The following is a 15,141-nucleotide window of genomic DNA, read 5'->3' on the forward strand; positions in this document are numbered from 1 at the left end:
GCGAGTTGATGAGTTACGAAAGATAAGCTCAGTATAACGAAATGGTGGAGACTTTACATCAACTATAGAAGATAGAATAGACGTAAAGTAAATAAAGCAAACAATTATATGAGTTATTTCATTCTCATTTGACAAATATGACCACCTAAAGCATTTTTTTTCCTTTCTTACTTAAAGCCATTTATATCCTCCTTAAATTCAAGTTGTATAAAATACAATTCTTTTTCGTAGTTGTTTTGTGGGCCAAACAACGAAAGATAAGCTCAGAATAAGAGGTGATCCATTCACTTCTTAATTATTCATTCATTCAATCAATCCCCATTACAATTTTTTTTGTAGTTCACATATCGTCGATTTTAGAATCATTGTCCACCTAATTATATAATAAAATTTTTATTAAACTAACAATAAATTTATCATCAATGTACTTTATTATTTTCTTAAATAAAATTTACGGAATTACCTAATGTGGATAGGTATATATGACAATTAATGATTTTGAATAATAAAGATTTGATAAAAAAAATAGTGTATCTTTTATCATATTTGTTTAATTTTAAACTATTAAATAAATTAAATAACCACAATAACCATATAATAAAATTTTAAATTTTTATGTATATGTTATATTTTGAATTTTTACAAACGGCTATAAATTACTAAAACTGTTAAAAGTCTCACATTCAAATTTTATGATCCATGTTTAAAATTTTTGTTATGACAAAATACAAATGATTACAAAAATTATATAAGTAAAAGGTCTAATTTAATTAATTATTTAGATTAATATATATATCGTTTTAAATTAAACTATAAACCATATAAAATACAATATTTTAGTTTCAAAATTTACTTTGATAAAAGTTTTGAACGATTAGTGACAACTTATTTTTAAAAAAATTATAAATTACTAAAACTATTAATCCCACAATGAAAATTTTGTTATCAGTAATTTAAATTTTTTTCTATAAAAGATACAAATGATAAAAAAACTATATGAGTAGAAATCATCATTTAATAGACATTAATATTAAAATATACTAAAATATATTATCTATGTTAGTATTATTTAAATTTAATTACATATTCTATCAAATATAAAAAATCTATTTTTTGGATTAATAAAGTTGATTTATATGTTCGCACCAATTTAATTATAGATTTAATAGTTACTGATTTTTAATTATTTAATATATATTTATTATTTTATAATATGTAAAAATATTTAATACATAAAATCATTTATATATATAATGTTGGTTCCGCGCAAGGCGCGAATCTTAACCTATTCATCTTATATTTTTGTAAGCAATCCTCTTAATTGGGTAAGAAAATAGATGTACAAAAAAATTATAATAGATAGTGTTGATTAACGTAAACAACTCCTCGTTTTGAGTCTTGTAACGTCATATGACGAATTTGGCTAAATAGATGACAGGTTTAATATTTTTGACATCAGAATTCACAAGGTTTAACATTTTAGCTTTTGTCACACTTGACATGTTTTTTGATGTCCAGAATTTTCAGAATAGTCACTATCGGACAATAAACCGCAACAAAATCTGTTGTCCATATCTGATTCATGTAAAACATATGCATAACATAAATCTGATAAAGGGAAAAGGAGCCAGCAGATGATCTGAAATCTAATATAACATAGTTTACCAAAAAAAAAAAAAAATCTAATATAACATGCTCATAAGTTAACATAAATTTTAACTTTTTAATGATTAAGAAATGTTAGATCTGTACGCCGATATATTTTTCTAGAACGAAATTCATACCATGTTAAATGAATTTTCCTTTCTCCTTATGGAACTTGAACATGCGACTCTTAGTAATTCAAGAGTTAACCAAAAAAAATTACCTTCTAACTTCTAAACACTAGATGAAATGGGTATTAATAGCATCAAATTATAACGTTTTTGACAATTCTGCTATCGTATACTAACACTTGTTTTTTTAATAGCGTTTATAAATTTAAAACGCTATGTTTAGTATCGCGGGAAAAAACAAAAAAGTTAGCCGCGTTAATTTGCTAAGTGTTGGCTCCAATAATTAGAAGAAAAAAAATATTTTACCACCAAAACACTTATCAAATTCACTGAGATGGCTCTCTCTCTCTCTCTCTCTCTCTCTCTTAACCTTCGTTCTCCAATTTCTCAGATTCTTCTTCTCTTTTCTGAATCACATCTATTCTATCTAAACCCTAACCCACTCCCCTCAATTTCATTTTAAGAGTGAAAAACCACTTCCTTATCCACAAGCCTAAAACGTTCTTGTTTGCTCCTCCGGTCTAAAGAAAATGGCGACTGCAAACGCTCTCTCTTCCGCCTCCGTCCTCTGCTCTTCACGCCAGGTGAAGTCTTTGTCTGAAATTTTAACCATTACTTCATTTTATTTCAATCAATTTGGCTTATGTCTGTATATGCTTTAGTGGTTTCTGGGTTGGTGAAAGTTTGTTGCTTTCTCAGTTTCAGCTTCTTGAAATGCTTAATTGGTTTCTGGGTTGGTGAAAGTTTGTTACTTTCTCAGTTCAAGCTTCTTGAAATGCTTTATTAGTTTCTGGGTTTGTGAAAAAAATTGCTACTTTGATTGTTAGAGATTGAATCTGGGTTAAAGTTAATCATCATCTATATTGCATTGTGGAGATCTGACTTACACCACATGGTTGATTTTGATTTCAATCTGGAAAATTTTGATTTAAGATTTTGGTGGCGTTGAAAGCAAGGGAACCACAGCAATGACGCAATGCCATCATCACAGACATTATGTCTATGTTTGATGATCAGCGCATTTGAAAACTGACATTATGTCTATGTTTGATGATCTTATTCAAGATGGTAATTTCTTATCTGATATACTTCACATTGTGGCAGATAATTATTAACTATGCTTTTGCTAGTGGCGGATTTAAATAGTATAATTTCACACTGGTTTTATTTTTCGATAGGATGAAGCTAAAGCTGTTGGGCAGTTAAGGAACTATAGGATGGCAAGTCTGCTTGGATGTTGCTATGAAGGTGAAGAGAGACTTTTTGTTCCTGAGTTTATATATGCCTAACGAAACTCTGGCTAAGCATCTTTTCCACTGTAAGATTAAGCTTTCTTCTCTCGGTTATGGTTCTCTATTTATGGTTACATCAAGCTTGAGACAGAAAGTGTTAATATGTTTCAGGGGAGTCGCAACCTATGAAATGGGCAATGCGAGTAAGAGTAGCTTTACATATTGCTCCTGCTCGTATTCCTGGTGGTGCTTGCCGTGGAACTGCTGATATGAGTGACTTAACTAGGTTGTGGTTGTGATTGTGTGTATTTTGGCAGGTAAAGCTGCTGGAGCTTAAGTGATTGTTGTTCCTTCTCTGTCTAAACAAACACATCTTTTTCTTCTCTGCCTAAAGTAAAGTTTGAAGTTAGTCATTTTAAGACTTGGCAAGACTTATATTGGTAATTAGTAAAATTTTACTTGTAAATAATATGTTTTATGATAATTTTGAAATTTCATCAAAAGGAAAAATTTATGTTCAAAAATTAAATTATTGTTTGTATTTATAAAGTACCTATTAAATTTTGATCTCTTAAAAAAATATTTTTTTTGTATTTTGTAATTTAAAAAAAAAAAACAAAAACCTAAATCTTAAACATGTTTTTAAACTGTAAAGATTAATTTTAAAAAAATCAATTTTTCGTAATAGCTTTATTCTTAAACCTAAATTCAAAATTTAATCATTTTAAAAATCTATAAAACCTTTTTTTGCTTATTTGTATTTTGTAATTAAAATACTATTTCCATAGTATAATTTTAATCTTAAACTTAAACTCAAAATTTGATAATTTTAAAATCTAATCTCAAATTTAAAATCAAAACCTCAAAAAACTAAATTTTAAATTTACACCCTACATCTAATACCCTAAACCCCAAACTCAAACCCTACATATAAAGTCAAAAATCTAATTACTACAAATAATATAATTACTAAACTAAAACCTATTCCTTATATAAACAATATATATTTAGTGTGGTTGATATTACAAATATGGATTTTGGTGTGTTTAAAACCCTAAACCCCGAAACTTAACCCTATACTATAGACGTAAATCTTTAAACTCTAATATTTTCATGCTATAAACCAGAATTGTAAATTCAAACTCAATTTTTTTATCTTAATCTTTTACTTCCGCAACAAAAACCTTAAGACTTTAGTCAAACTCTTAAGACCAACCTTTGACATTACACTTCAAAATCTAAACTCTACATCCCAATCTTAATACAAACTATCAAACTTTAATACCTTAAACCCCAAACTTAATCTCTACATAGAAAATCATAAATCCAATATTTACAAACTTATAATAGAAACTTTAAATTTAAACCTCAAGCAAAAACTCAAAACATATACTTAATCCTAAATTTTAACCCTAACCCCTAAACCACATATCTCATTTTAACATATATCATAAAACATTAAATCTTAATTTCTAATAAATTATATTTCTGTAAATAAATTAAAATTTCAAATACAAAATTTAGATTTAAAAATTTAAATTATGATACCAAATTATTTATAGCTTAGATAATTTTTATAGTAGCTATAAATAAATAAGAAGACTATTTGTATTGTTTTTTTTTGAACCATTGATTGATTTGAATCAAAAGCCCAAAATCATTTTTGTATCTATCATCGTCCTTTATTCCTATTGATTAAAAAAAAGTTGTGTGTGGATTGATAATTTTAACCATAGATTAGATATTTTGAACAGTTGAGATTAAATCTTTTTGTGTTTCTCTCTCTCTCTCTCTTCTCTCACGTTCTTCACTTTCTTCTCTCTCTCTCTCTCTCTCTCTCTCTCTCTCTCTCTCTCTCTCTCTCTCTAAAACAAAGAACAACGAGATTCATCTTTGTATTGTCTTTTTTTTCTGTCTATCTTCTTCATCCTTACACAAAATCACCCCATCACCCTAAACCTCAGCCGCTGCCATCATCTTCATCTCTCGTTCTATACCTCTGCTAACGAACTGTGTCTCAGCCATCACCTCTAATCACTTCAGCTACAGCTACAATAAGTGGATCCATACGGAAACGTTTGAAGCAGTTGAGTTTTTATATTTGATTTTTATGGTTTAGATCTGTGTTTGTGGAAAGTTGTTTTCGTTTGGATCCTTTATATTCATTATTGATTATGTATTTAGATCTGTTGAGAACATTCATTTTTATATATGTTTACGTACTGATTTGCTGTTTTTGGAATATGGAGGAGTCAGTAGATTTTGCAGAGGAGACATAAGATTTGGCGGAGAAGCCTGACGTCAGAGGAGGTGTGATGGCTACGTCAGAGCGCTGTGGTGAAGGAGATGGAGGCGACGACAGGAGGAAGACGACCATGGAAGTCGGAAGGAGCGGCGTTGTGGTGAAGGAGATGGAGACGACGACAGGAGGAATACATACGACCTTGAAAGGAGGAACGAGCGGTGGCTTAGGTTTAGGTTTCGGTTTAATGTGTTTCAATTAGTTTGTTGGTTTAATTAATTATGGTTTAGTGTTGTAAAAATAAAATTTAATTGTAAAGTGAATTTAATTAATAAATAAAATTTCATTTTTAATTATACTGATATTATTTGCAAACTGATTTTAATTAATAAACAAATTGCTATATATTATAAAAAAATTAAGAGTTTTAATAAAATTTGATTTACATAATTATAAATATTAACAATTGCATACAAATTAACGCTATTGTTATTTATCTAATTATAGCATACAGAAAAACCACTATTAAAAGTGTCGAACCTATTATAACGGGCGCTGTTAGAACGGATAAGGAAGCGTTATTATACAGAATGCATAGCGTTTTTCGTCCGCTATTACTGCTCATGTTTCCTGCAGTGAAATATACGAAATACATTATCATTACCCAAAAAGCTACAAAAATAAACAAATTTATCTTTACCGACATGTGCAATGTTAAATTCAAATTTCTTATAGTAAAGAAGAAAAAAATGAAGACACATGACCCATATTAGAAAAAATCCCGTAGAGATTCCCCCGCAAGTAATCTTTTTAATAGCTCGGTTGAACTTTTGTGAGTGATTTAATTCATTGTTTTTTTTTTCAAGAAAATGCCACGAGGGACGAGATCACAAATGAGAATAGTGTACTATGAGATACGAGTATCTCTCCGGTGGCGTGGTAGAAGGTCCACGCAAGTCCAGCATCTGTGCCTCCAGGTCTCCAAGCCGCATCAGATCTGCAGATTAGCGCATCAGGGTGGATCTGGGTAATTTGGTACAGGACTCCACTACTTGGGCCTCTTGCCATTCCCTAGCACTGGTGATCACCTTGAGGATGGTTTCTTGTGGGGAGAATGAGCGATTTTGGAAGATTTTATGGTTCCTTGAGATCCAAATATTCCAAATTATCCAGGCCGCAAGATGGGTGGGAGCGGAGTCGCCAAGAGTGAGAGTTGGAGGCCCATATCAATAGATGTAAAGTCTGTTGACAAAAGGTTTGAGGATATGGGTAGAGAGCTCCAGATTTGAACTGCAAAGGGGCAGTGGAAGAAGAGATGGAGAATGGATTCATCCTGATCACAAAAAGGTACACTTTACTGATGGAATGATCTGTCGAGCATGTAGGCGTTCATTAACTGGAAGGGCATCATGTTTCAATTCCATAGGAACATTTTGATCTTTTGGGGGAATGGCTAGCTTCCAAACATCTCTTAGCCAGTTACGGTTTATAGGAATAGGAACCACTTCTTGTCTTTGTTTAGCTTCCATCGCAGTGTAATAGCCAGTCTTAGTTGTGTAAGATCCTGTGGATTTTTTAAGCCAGATTCTCTTATCCTTCCCTCCTGTTATACTTGGTTTAATGTAGAGTATTCTCTTGCAGGTGGGGGAGGAGCATTTCGATCTTCCCAGCATCCCAGTCTCTTCCATTAGGGAGAAGTAACCATGCCACTGTGAGAAATAGAGAGTCTAGCGGAGGAGGGCCGATAGGTGCTTCCCAGGTAGTAGTTGAGAGCCAAGGTTCTGTCCAGATGCCAACATCCTCACCATTACCTATCGCCCAACCAACATGGTGTTTAATGAGGTCTCGACCAATTAAGATGCCCCTCCAGCCGTGGGAGCAGCTCGATGGAGGTGTGACATGAAGAAACTCCTGGTATAAAACTAGTAGGACATAAACGAGTCTTTGTACAAAATAATAATGAAAACGGTGAAATTTTAAGATACAAAACATGTTTAATTTCACAAGGGTTTTCACAATATGAATTTATTAGACATACTTTCCAGTTGTGGGTACAATTACTTTTAGTTTCTTATTAATCTGACAATAATAAAAGACTTTGTTTACATTTAATAGATGTAGTCACATCATACTTATATGGTTCACTTTTTTTTTTTCTTTTTTTCTTTTTTTTTGAAACACTACTTATATGGTTCACTAGACTATGTTATATACATAAAATTTCTGAATGGTTTAAACTCCAAGAGTACCAAATTCAATCTTTTAAGAATATTATTGCTTTAAGTTAAATTGATCTTTTATGGAGTGAAATATTTATGGCATATATAGTATAATTACCTTAGTAAGTACTTGTTAAAAGGACTATAAAAATGAATGTATTAGTCTATGCATTTTTGTAAAACTATTCATACAAAATTTTATTATAATTATAGTGTAGGTTGATTATTTAAGTGTTACTGAAATTCTTGAAGAAAATTCATCTACGATGGAATATTTACAAAATAATTTGAGATGAAAGATATTGAAAAAGTAAATCTTTGTTTGTATTATAAACTGGGCTCCTTAAAACACACAATTATAATGCATAATATAACATACAATGGTACAAATAAAAAGTTGTTAAAAGATTTTATATGGATCAAACACACATTTGAGTTGTTTAATAGTTTCAAGATAACTTAATGTAAATAGGGATTCCTTTCACTTTCGAGAAATCAATGAAGAATTTAATCGTATTTAAGTATAATACTTAAGGCGATAGGAGCACCAATGTATTTTGATGGTCATATACAGAGCCGTGCCTCCATTCACCAAAAAAAAACATTGGCTTAGGGCATCATTTTTCCAAAACATATCTAATAGCATATTATATTTCATTTATTACTAATCTTAAGTATAATATATACTTTCTTGCTCTTTTTTTTCTTTTTTTTTGGCTAGTTTCTTATCTTTATAATATTATTTGAGAAGTCAGTTTTCTATGTGTCGCTCTCATGTTAACTCTCACGATGATTGATTACACTGATACCCTTAATGAATTAAAAATATTACATTTAAAATACTATTATTATTTTTATTTAGTTTCATTTTAAAAAATTTCTAAAAAAACATATACATATAATAAAAAAGTAATTTTTTATAAAGTTAAAAAACGAATTGAAAACAATATATATGTATATATAATATGATTTCATAAAAAAAGAAAGTTCACAAAATAGTAATATTACATTTAAAAAATATTTTTAAATAACATAAAAAATATTTTTAAATAACATAAAATATATTTTTAAGTAATAAAATACTTTCTTTATATCTATATTTTCTTAGATGATCTTGATATTAGAAAAATAACTATTATTTATTGTAAATATTGATATGTGTTCATGAGCTTCCAAAAATGTATCAGCTACTTATGCATGTAACTTTCTATTGAACATCGCTTTATTTTTTAATATTTTTTTAAAAACATCAACATATAATTTGAAAAATATTATGAAAATACATGCACAAGTAAATGATAAATAAAATTGATATGATTTGACTAATTATAATAAAAAATAATTATACTTCATTTTGAATTTGAAATAATATATGTAACTCAATATACTCACAACATGAGTGACTCGAGATCCAACTTATATCTAAATTCATAGATTTAACTACGATAAAATATATAATTTTATAAGAATATAATTTTATTTTATAAATATAAATCATAGAAAAACTCAAAACATATTAAAAGTGAAAATAAAATATTAACCAATTGTTACAATTTAGTTCTTTTGTAAAATTTATATATATGCATGAGACTCAGAATATTATCATTATATTATGTACTTTGGAATCAGACACTTTAATTTTTTTTAATTTCATTCTAAGCACAATATATTTTAAGTTATACAAAATGTTCATAAAATATATTTACATATCTAAGACAACAACCACATAAATGAAAATAAGAAATTAATCAAAATTTTAATATATTTAGAATAAAAATATTACAGTTGAATTCAGAGATGTAATCCAATTTACCCAAATGATAACTAAATCGACTGTAAAAACAATAAAATCGATTAGATATAACATATATAAAATCATATGTATAATTAAAGTAATATAATATTATTAATTTAAATGATGCATACAAATTATAAATTAATTTACAATTAAAAGTAAATAACAATCAATTATTATAGTATATCTACTTTTGAATATTTATACCCGTGCATGAACACGGAAAAATCATCTAGTTAACCGTAAGTTGTGATATTCTGAGATCTTTTGAACTATCCAATGAAATATCAGTGTTAAAATTAATAATAATATATACTTATATGGGATTAATTTTAAAACTTTAAAATAATATTAGTAAGCAAGATATGGGTCACAATAAAAAGACATTTATTAATCCATATTAGTTCACTATTAAAATTAAAATTTACTAAAAAAAATAAAAAATCTTTTTTTTAATTTTGCAAAAATTAGGGTAACAATAAAACTTCACCGCCGTCTTTTTTTTATTTACCGTCTTTTTTTTCTGATAAATGCCTTTACCAACTGACCTTCTTCTTCTCAGCAAAATGTTCTCAAACTCAAGATTTTATATCAACAAAGTAGTCTCATCTCATTTTTTCTTACAAATCACTTTAATTAATGATTTTAAGTGACTATTTTTCAACACAACTTTTTATAAATGAAGGCATTTTTTTTTATCGCTTATGTATGCTATTATTGCTCGCACGGCTCTGGTCATATAAAACTTCTCATATCATTTGTAGTAAATTTATTATCAAAATTTAACTCGTATCCAAATCGTAAACACCTACAAGTGGATTAAGAATACTTTTGGTTACTTTTAAAGTATGAGTATGTGAGTATCTCCTTTCCTAACCCATCCACATTTGTTTGGTTTCGCAAATGATGGATACTTGTTACATTTTTACAACGCTAGATAATAACAAACTATGTGTTCACATGTGGTAGTATTACTATTCTTAGTGTTTTATGAAGCAAACCATGGCTCAATGTTTTCTAACCAACAATGCTTATAACTATTGATGAAACAAGTCACAAGTCTCCAAAGTGTATTTCTAAGATATGTTATCAATAATATACAAGAATGTTGTGATACATTTGCAAAGAAGACGTCTCCAATGTTATGTATGAAGACAATAACACTTGTATGGTATAATTTAAAGTGAAATTGCATTATCTATACACAACTTTTTTCCTAATTAAGTCAATATCTTAAATCCCACGCTATGATGTCTTCTTTAATAGACACAAAACTTGTCCTATCATAGGTGGTTTGCTAATTTCACCATTTTTTGGGGTTTTAAACCAATTCACTCATTTAAAATCATACATATCAAAAGTAATATGACAAGTCACATTGTACAAGTCACATGTGGAAAATTTGGCGACGTCCATTATATGTAAAAAATGTATGGTATAATTTAAAGGCATATATATTTACGATGATACTTCCAACTGCAACCTTAAAGAAGTTCTTCATTTATTGGATTGAATCATCTTATAAATTTACAGTGACGTTCTCACCAAATAATATTGAACATTTTCTCTTAATCATAGTTTTAATTTGGATTATCTTGATATGGATTTTAACATATAATGTATTAACCTCATTACATACAATTTTACTATGATAAATATCTAAAAGAGAATGTTAAAAAGAAATAGATATAAGTTATTTTTTAAAAAAATTAAAATTTATTTGATCTCCAAATTAAACATAGGGTGCAACTGGAATGCATTTTTTGGAATAGAAACTTCCTAAATGTTTAATTCATTTTCATTCCACAAAATGTTCACCGGTTGCAATAAAAAAAAAGAATGAGTATTCCATCTTATTCCATATTATTCCTTTCCATTCCAAAAAAAATATCAACATTTTTTTGAAAAATCATTCCACGTAAAAATAGTTCTGGAACAAATGGAATACAAATTCCATTCCATTGGATTTCAATAATTATCATTCCTTTAATTCCACTTATTCATTTTATTAACTTCCAGTTACAGCCATAATTCTTATATTGTATCTATAAGTAAATAATTTTTTTTTCATGAATTAACTTATGCACAAATTTTTATTTTCGCTTCTATTCATAACTGCATATAAGTTGTTTGAATTGTACAATGAAACCCAAGATTATGTGGAAGCATTGTGGCATAACGTCAATTTTTAAAGATTGTATACCAGATATGGGGTTCAACTATGATGCAACAATAGGAAATCTACCGCGGATGGAACTACAAGTGAAGAAACAAACATGAACTTCATTACGTTGAACTTTCGTGGTTCACCGCTCTCACTAGTATCACTAGTGTCAATGAACCTAACATTACTCAATTAAACTATTTTCGTACTATGGTTATAGTAATAAAATGTATATCCCTTTAGTTTTCAGGATAGCCAATGAAAAGTCCACTAACAAACAATCAAAATGGTCTCATTTCTCATAAAAAATGTCTACTACACTACAAGAAATATGTACATTCTTAGCGCGGAAAATATTACATAGTAGATATTTCATAGCGAATTCGTAAATGCAATGTCATCGGTAGTCTTCGTAGGTACCTCTTCTATTTTAACGCTACGAAATATGATACAATAGGAATATTTGAATGATTGATAAATAGACCTTGTAGCGTTAATCATGAGCATGAGCTATAAAAATGTTATATTTGATTTGTGCTACGTTATATTCATAATATATAATTAACTATTATTGATTGAATCGGAAATTAATTAATAATTAAATGAACCAAATATAATTAAATCGAAAAATTAATTATTCCCTCCATATCACTTTAAGTGATGTTTAGAGAAGAAAAAATTGTTTCTGAATAATTGATGTTCTCGTTATTCTAGATAGAATTTAATATTATTTGAATTTTGTGACCAGTTACAAAATACTGTGTTTTTTATTATTGGTTAAATTACTTTCATCTAATGATATTTTTATGTAATCAAAATAAACTGTATATAAATTTGTATTTTCTTAATTCAAAAAACCTTAAAAATCACTTATATTGAACAAACAGAGGAAGTAATAATTAAAAATTAAATCAAATATTACTTTATAATTAAAAATTAAATTTTATTTATTAATATTATTCCGGTTTACAAAATCCGGTTTATAAATCTAAACCAAAAGAGCTTTACCTAAAAAACAAAAATTTAACCCTAAATTTAAACTCTTTCGCAGTCAACTTCAGCTCTTTCGCTGTCAACTTCAACTCCATCGATTTCTTCATCTTTGACGCCGAGACCACCAGCCAAGACCACCACAGTAAAGCTTCTTCACACCACTGCTTCTCCAAAGTCAATTACAAGTATATACGCAGATGAAGAGAAAGAGAAAACAAATAAGAGGAAGGGTATTAGATGTTAAGCATTATCTCTTGTATCAGTTAGAATATGCTTGTGTATATTCCTATTAGTTAGGAACTTCCCTGATATCTCTCATTGGATTGTACTATATATTTTGAGGAATGATAACGTAAATATTCAAGAGAAATCATATTCACTTACATGGTATCAGAGCGTTCTCGTTCCTGAACCAATTCTATTCTCAATCTCTCTCTCTCTCTTTTACGCTTCTTCTCCTTTTCTTCTTCTTTCATTCATTCCTCTATCTTTCTGAATCAAAAATGGTCGCTGCAGCAACTCACATCGAGAGAGCTTATGGCGTGACAATATAAAACATTACATTCCCTTTCTCTTGGATCTCGACGACGGCAACTATGATGCCTGGAGGGAGCTCTTCCTCACCCTCTGCCAGAGTTTCGACATCTCCGGTCATCTAGACGGAACGTTGTTACCAGCAAACGACGGTGATGCTGCGTGGACTAAGCGAGACGGCTTAGTCAAACTATGGTTGTACGGAACACTGTCTAAGGACTTGTTCAAAAGCACCTTCAAACCTGGCGGAACATCACGCGAGATCTGGATTCGCCTTGAGAACTTCTTCAGAAACAACAGAGGCACGCGCTATCCAACTCGATCACAAACTCCATACGACAGAGATAGGTGATCTCTCTATCCATGCCTACTCTCAAGAGGATCTCCTAGCTACCGTTGACGCACCAATCACAGAGAGAACCTTGGTCACATACTTGCTCAACGGACTCAATGGCAAGTACGACAACATCATCAACGTCATCATGCATCGCCAGCCTTTTCCTACTTTTGAGGAAGCCCGTTCCATGCTGATCTTAGAAGAAGATCGTCTTGGCAAAGGTAAGAAGACACTGTCCACAAATGACGCGTCATCTTCCTCTGCCAAGGTGCTCGTTGCCACAGTCTCAAACTCCGATTCCAAAAGCAGACACCAACAACAACAACCAGCACGCTTCAACCAAAACAGAGGAAACATAGGAAGAGGTAACAATCGGGGCAGAGGCAGACACAACTACAATCAAAACCGACCACAGTTCAATCAATGGAACACGCCGTACTGGCAAGCCGGTTACCCTATGTGGCCTCCTCAACAATTCAATCCATGGACTCAACTACCTAACATGCCTTTCCCTCAACAAGGTCTTCTCGGAGCTCGTCCTCAACAAAATCATGGAGCGTCTGGCAATGCTGCGAACCAAAAACATGAGCCGACAATGGATTTCGCTTCAGCATTCAACACATTGACACTCATGGATCCGTCAGATAACCAGTGGTATATGGACTCAGGCACAACAACACATATCTCCAACACCACAGGTAATCTTAAGTCCATTTTTAATTCTAGCATCAGAAAAACAGTCACCGTTGCAAACGGAGGTAGGATTCCAATAAACTCATCTCTGGATACATCTCTTTTCCTACTAAATCTCGTCCTCTTTCTCTAAACAATGTTCTTGTCACACCCTCAATTATCAAAATTTTGATTTATGTACGTCGCTTTACTTGTGATAACAAATGTTCTGTTGAGTTTGATCCTTTTGGTTTTTCTGTGAAGGATCAAACGACCAGGAAGGCAATTCTCCGCAGTGACAGCACTGGAGACTCGTATCCTTTTCACTATCTCAAAAATAAAACACAACCCTCAGCTTTTCTCACTGTTTCTTCTGATGTTTGGCATCGCCGCCTTGCTCATCCTGGCAACCAAACTTTAAATTTTCTGCTATCTACTTCTTCTCTATCATGTAATAAAAGAGATCAATTTCATTTATGCTCAGCTTGTTAGTTTGCCAAACACACTAAACATCCCTATTTTACTTCTACAAACACTGTCAAAGAGCCTTTTGAAATCCTTCACTCGGATCTATGGATCTCGCCAATACCGAGTATAAGTGGGATCTGGTACTACGTACTCTTCCTTGATCACTTCACCCACTTTCTCTTGGTTTACCCCCATGCGATACAAAAATGAGACATACTCCAAGTTTGTCAACTTCGCCACCTATGTTAAGAACCAATTTGGTAAAGACATAAAGTCACTTCAATGTGATAACAGTGGCGAGTTCAATAACAAACAGTTTCATGATTTCTTCGCAATAAAGGGTATAACCTTCCGTTTTTCATGTCCCTACTCTTCTCAACAAAACGGAAAATGGATGATACGCACAATCAACAATGCAGTGTGTAGCCTTCTCTTTCAAGCTCATCTACCTACAACCTTCTGGGTGAAAGCTCTTCATACGGCAGTCCATATCCTCAATCTCTTACCCTCAAAAACCATTCAAAACATAAGCCCTTTCTCTGTTCTTTTCAACAAACCGGTATCATTCTCTCACTTAAAAGTTTTTTGTTGTTTATGTTATCCAAACATCAACCACTCTCATCTTCAAAAACTCTCAACAAGATCTTCAAAATGTGTTTTCCTTGGCTATCCTCACAATCATCGAGGATACAGGTGTTATGATCTCGACA

The 15,141-nt window shown here is 30.7% G+C and overlaps 1 protein-coding gene and 1 long non-coding RNA gene across 2 annotated transcripts; both read left to right on the forward strand.

Moving 5' to 3' along the window:
- The first annotated feature begins 5,099 nt into the window (after window positions 1-5,099).
- On the forward strand, window positions 5,100-7,361 carry LOC125588860. Its single transcript, XR_007325064.1, has 2 exons — window positions 5,100-6,596; window positions 6,891-7,361. It is a non-coding gene; the product is annotated as an uncharacterized LOC125588860 (long non-coding RNA).
- Window positions 7,362-13,436: 6,075 nt separating this feature from the next.
- LOC125588281 lies at window positions 13,437-14,262 on the forward strand. The gene is made up of 2 exons (XM_048759557.1): window positions 13,437-13,989; window positions 14,228-14,262. The coding sequence occupies exons 1-2, from the start codon at window positions 13,437-13,439 to the stop codon at window positions 14,260-14,262; spliced, it is 588 nt and encodes a 195-aa protein (XP_048615514.1).
- Window positions 14,263-15,141: the final 879 nt, after the last annotated feature.

Source organism: Brassica napus, chromosome C6 (assembly GCF_020379485.1).
Source record: "Brassica napus cultivar Da-Ae chromosome C6, Da-Ae, whole genome shotgun sequence".
In the NCBI taxonomy this organism is placed as follows: Eukaryota; Viridiplantae; Streptophyta; class Magnoliopsida; order Brassicales; family Brassicaceae; genus Brassica; species Brassica napus.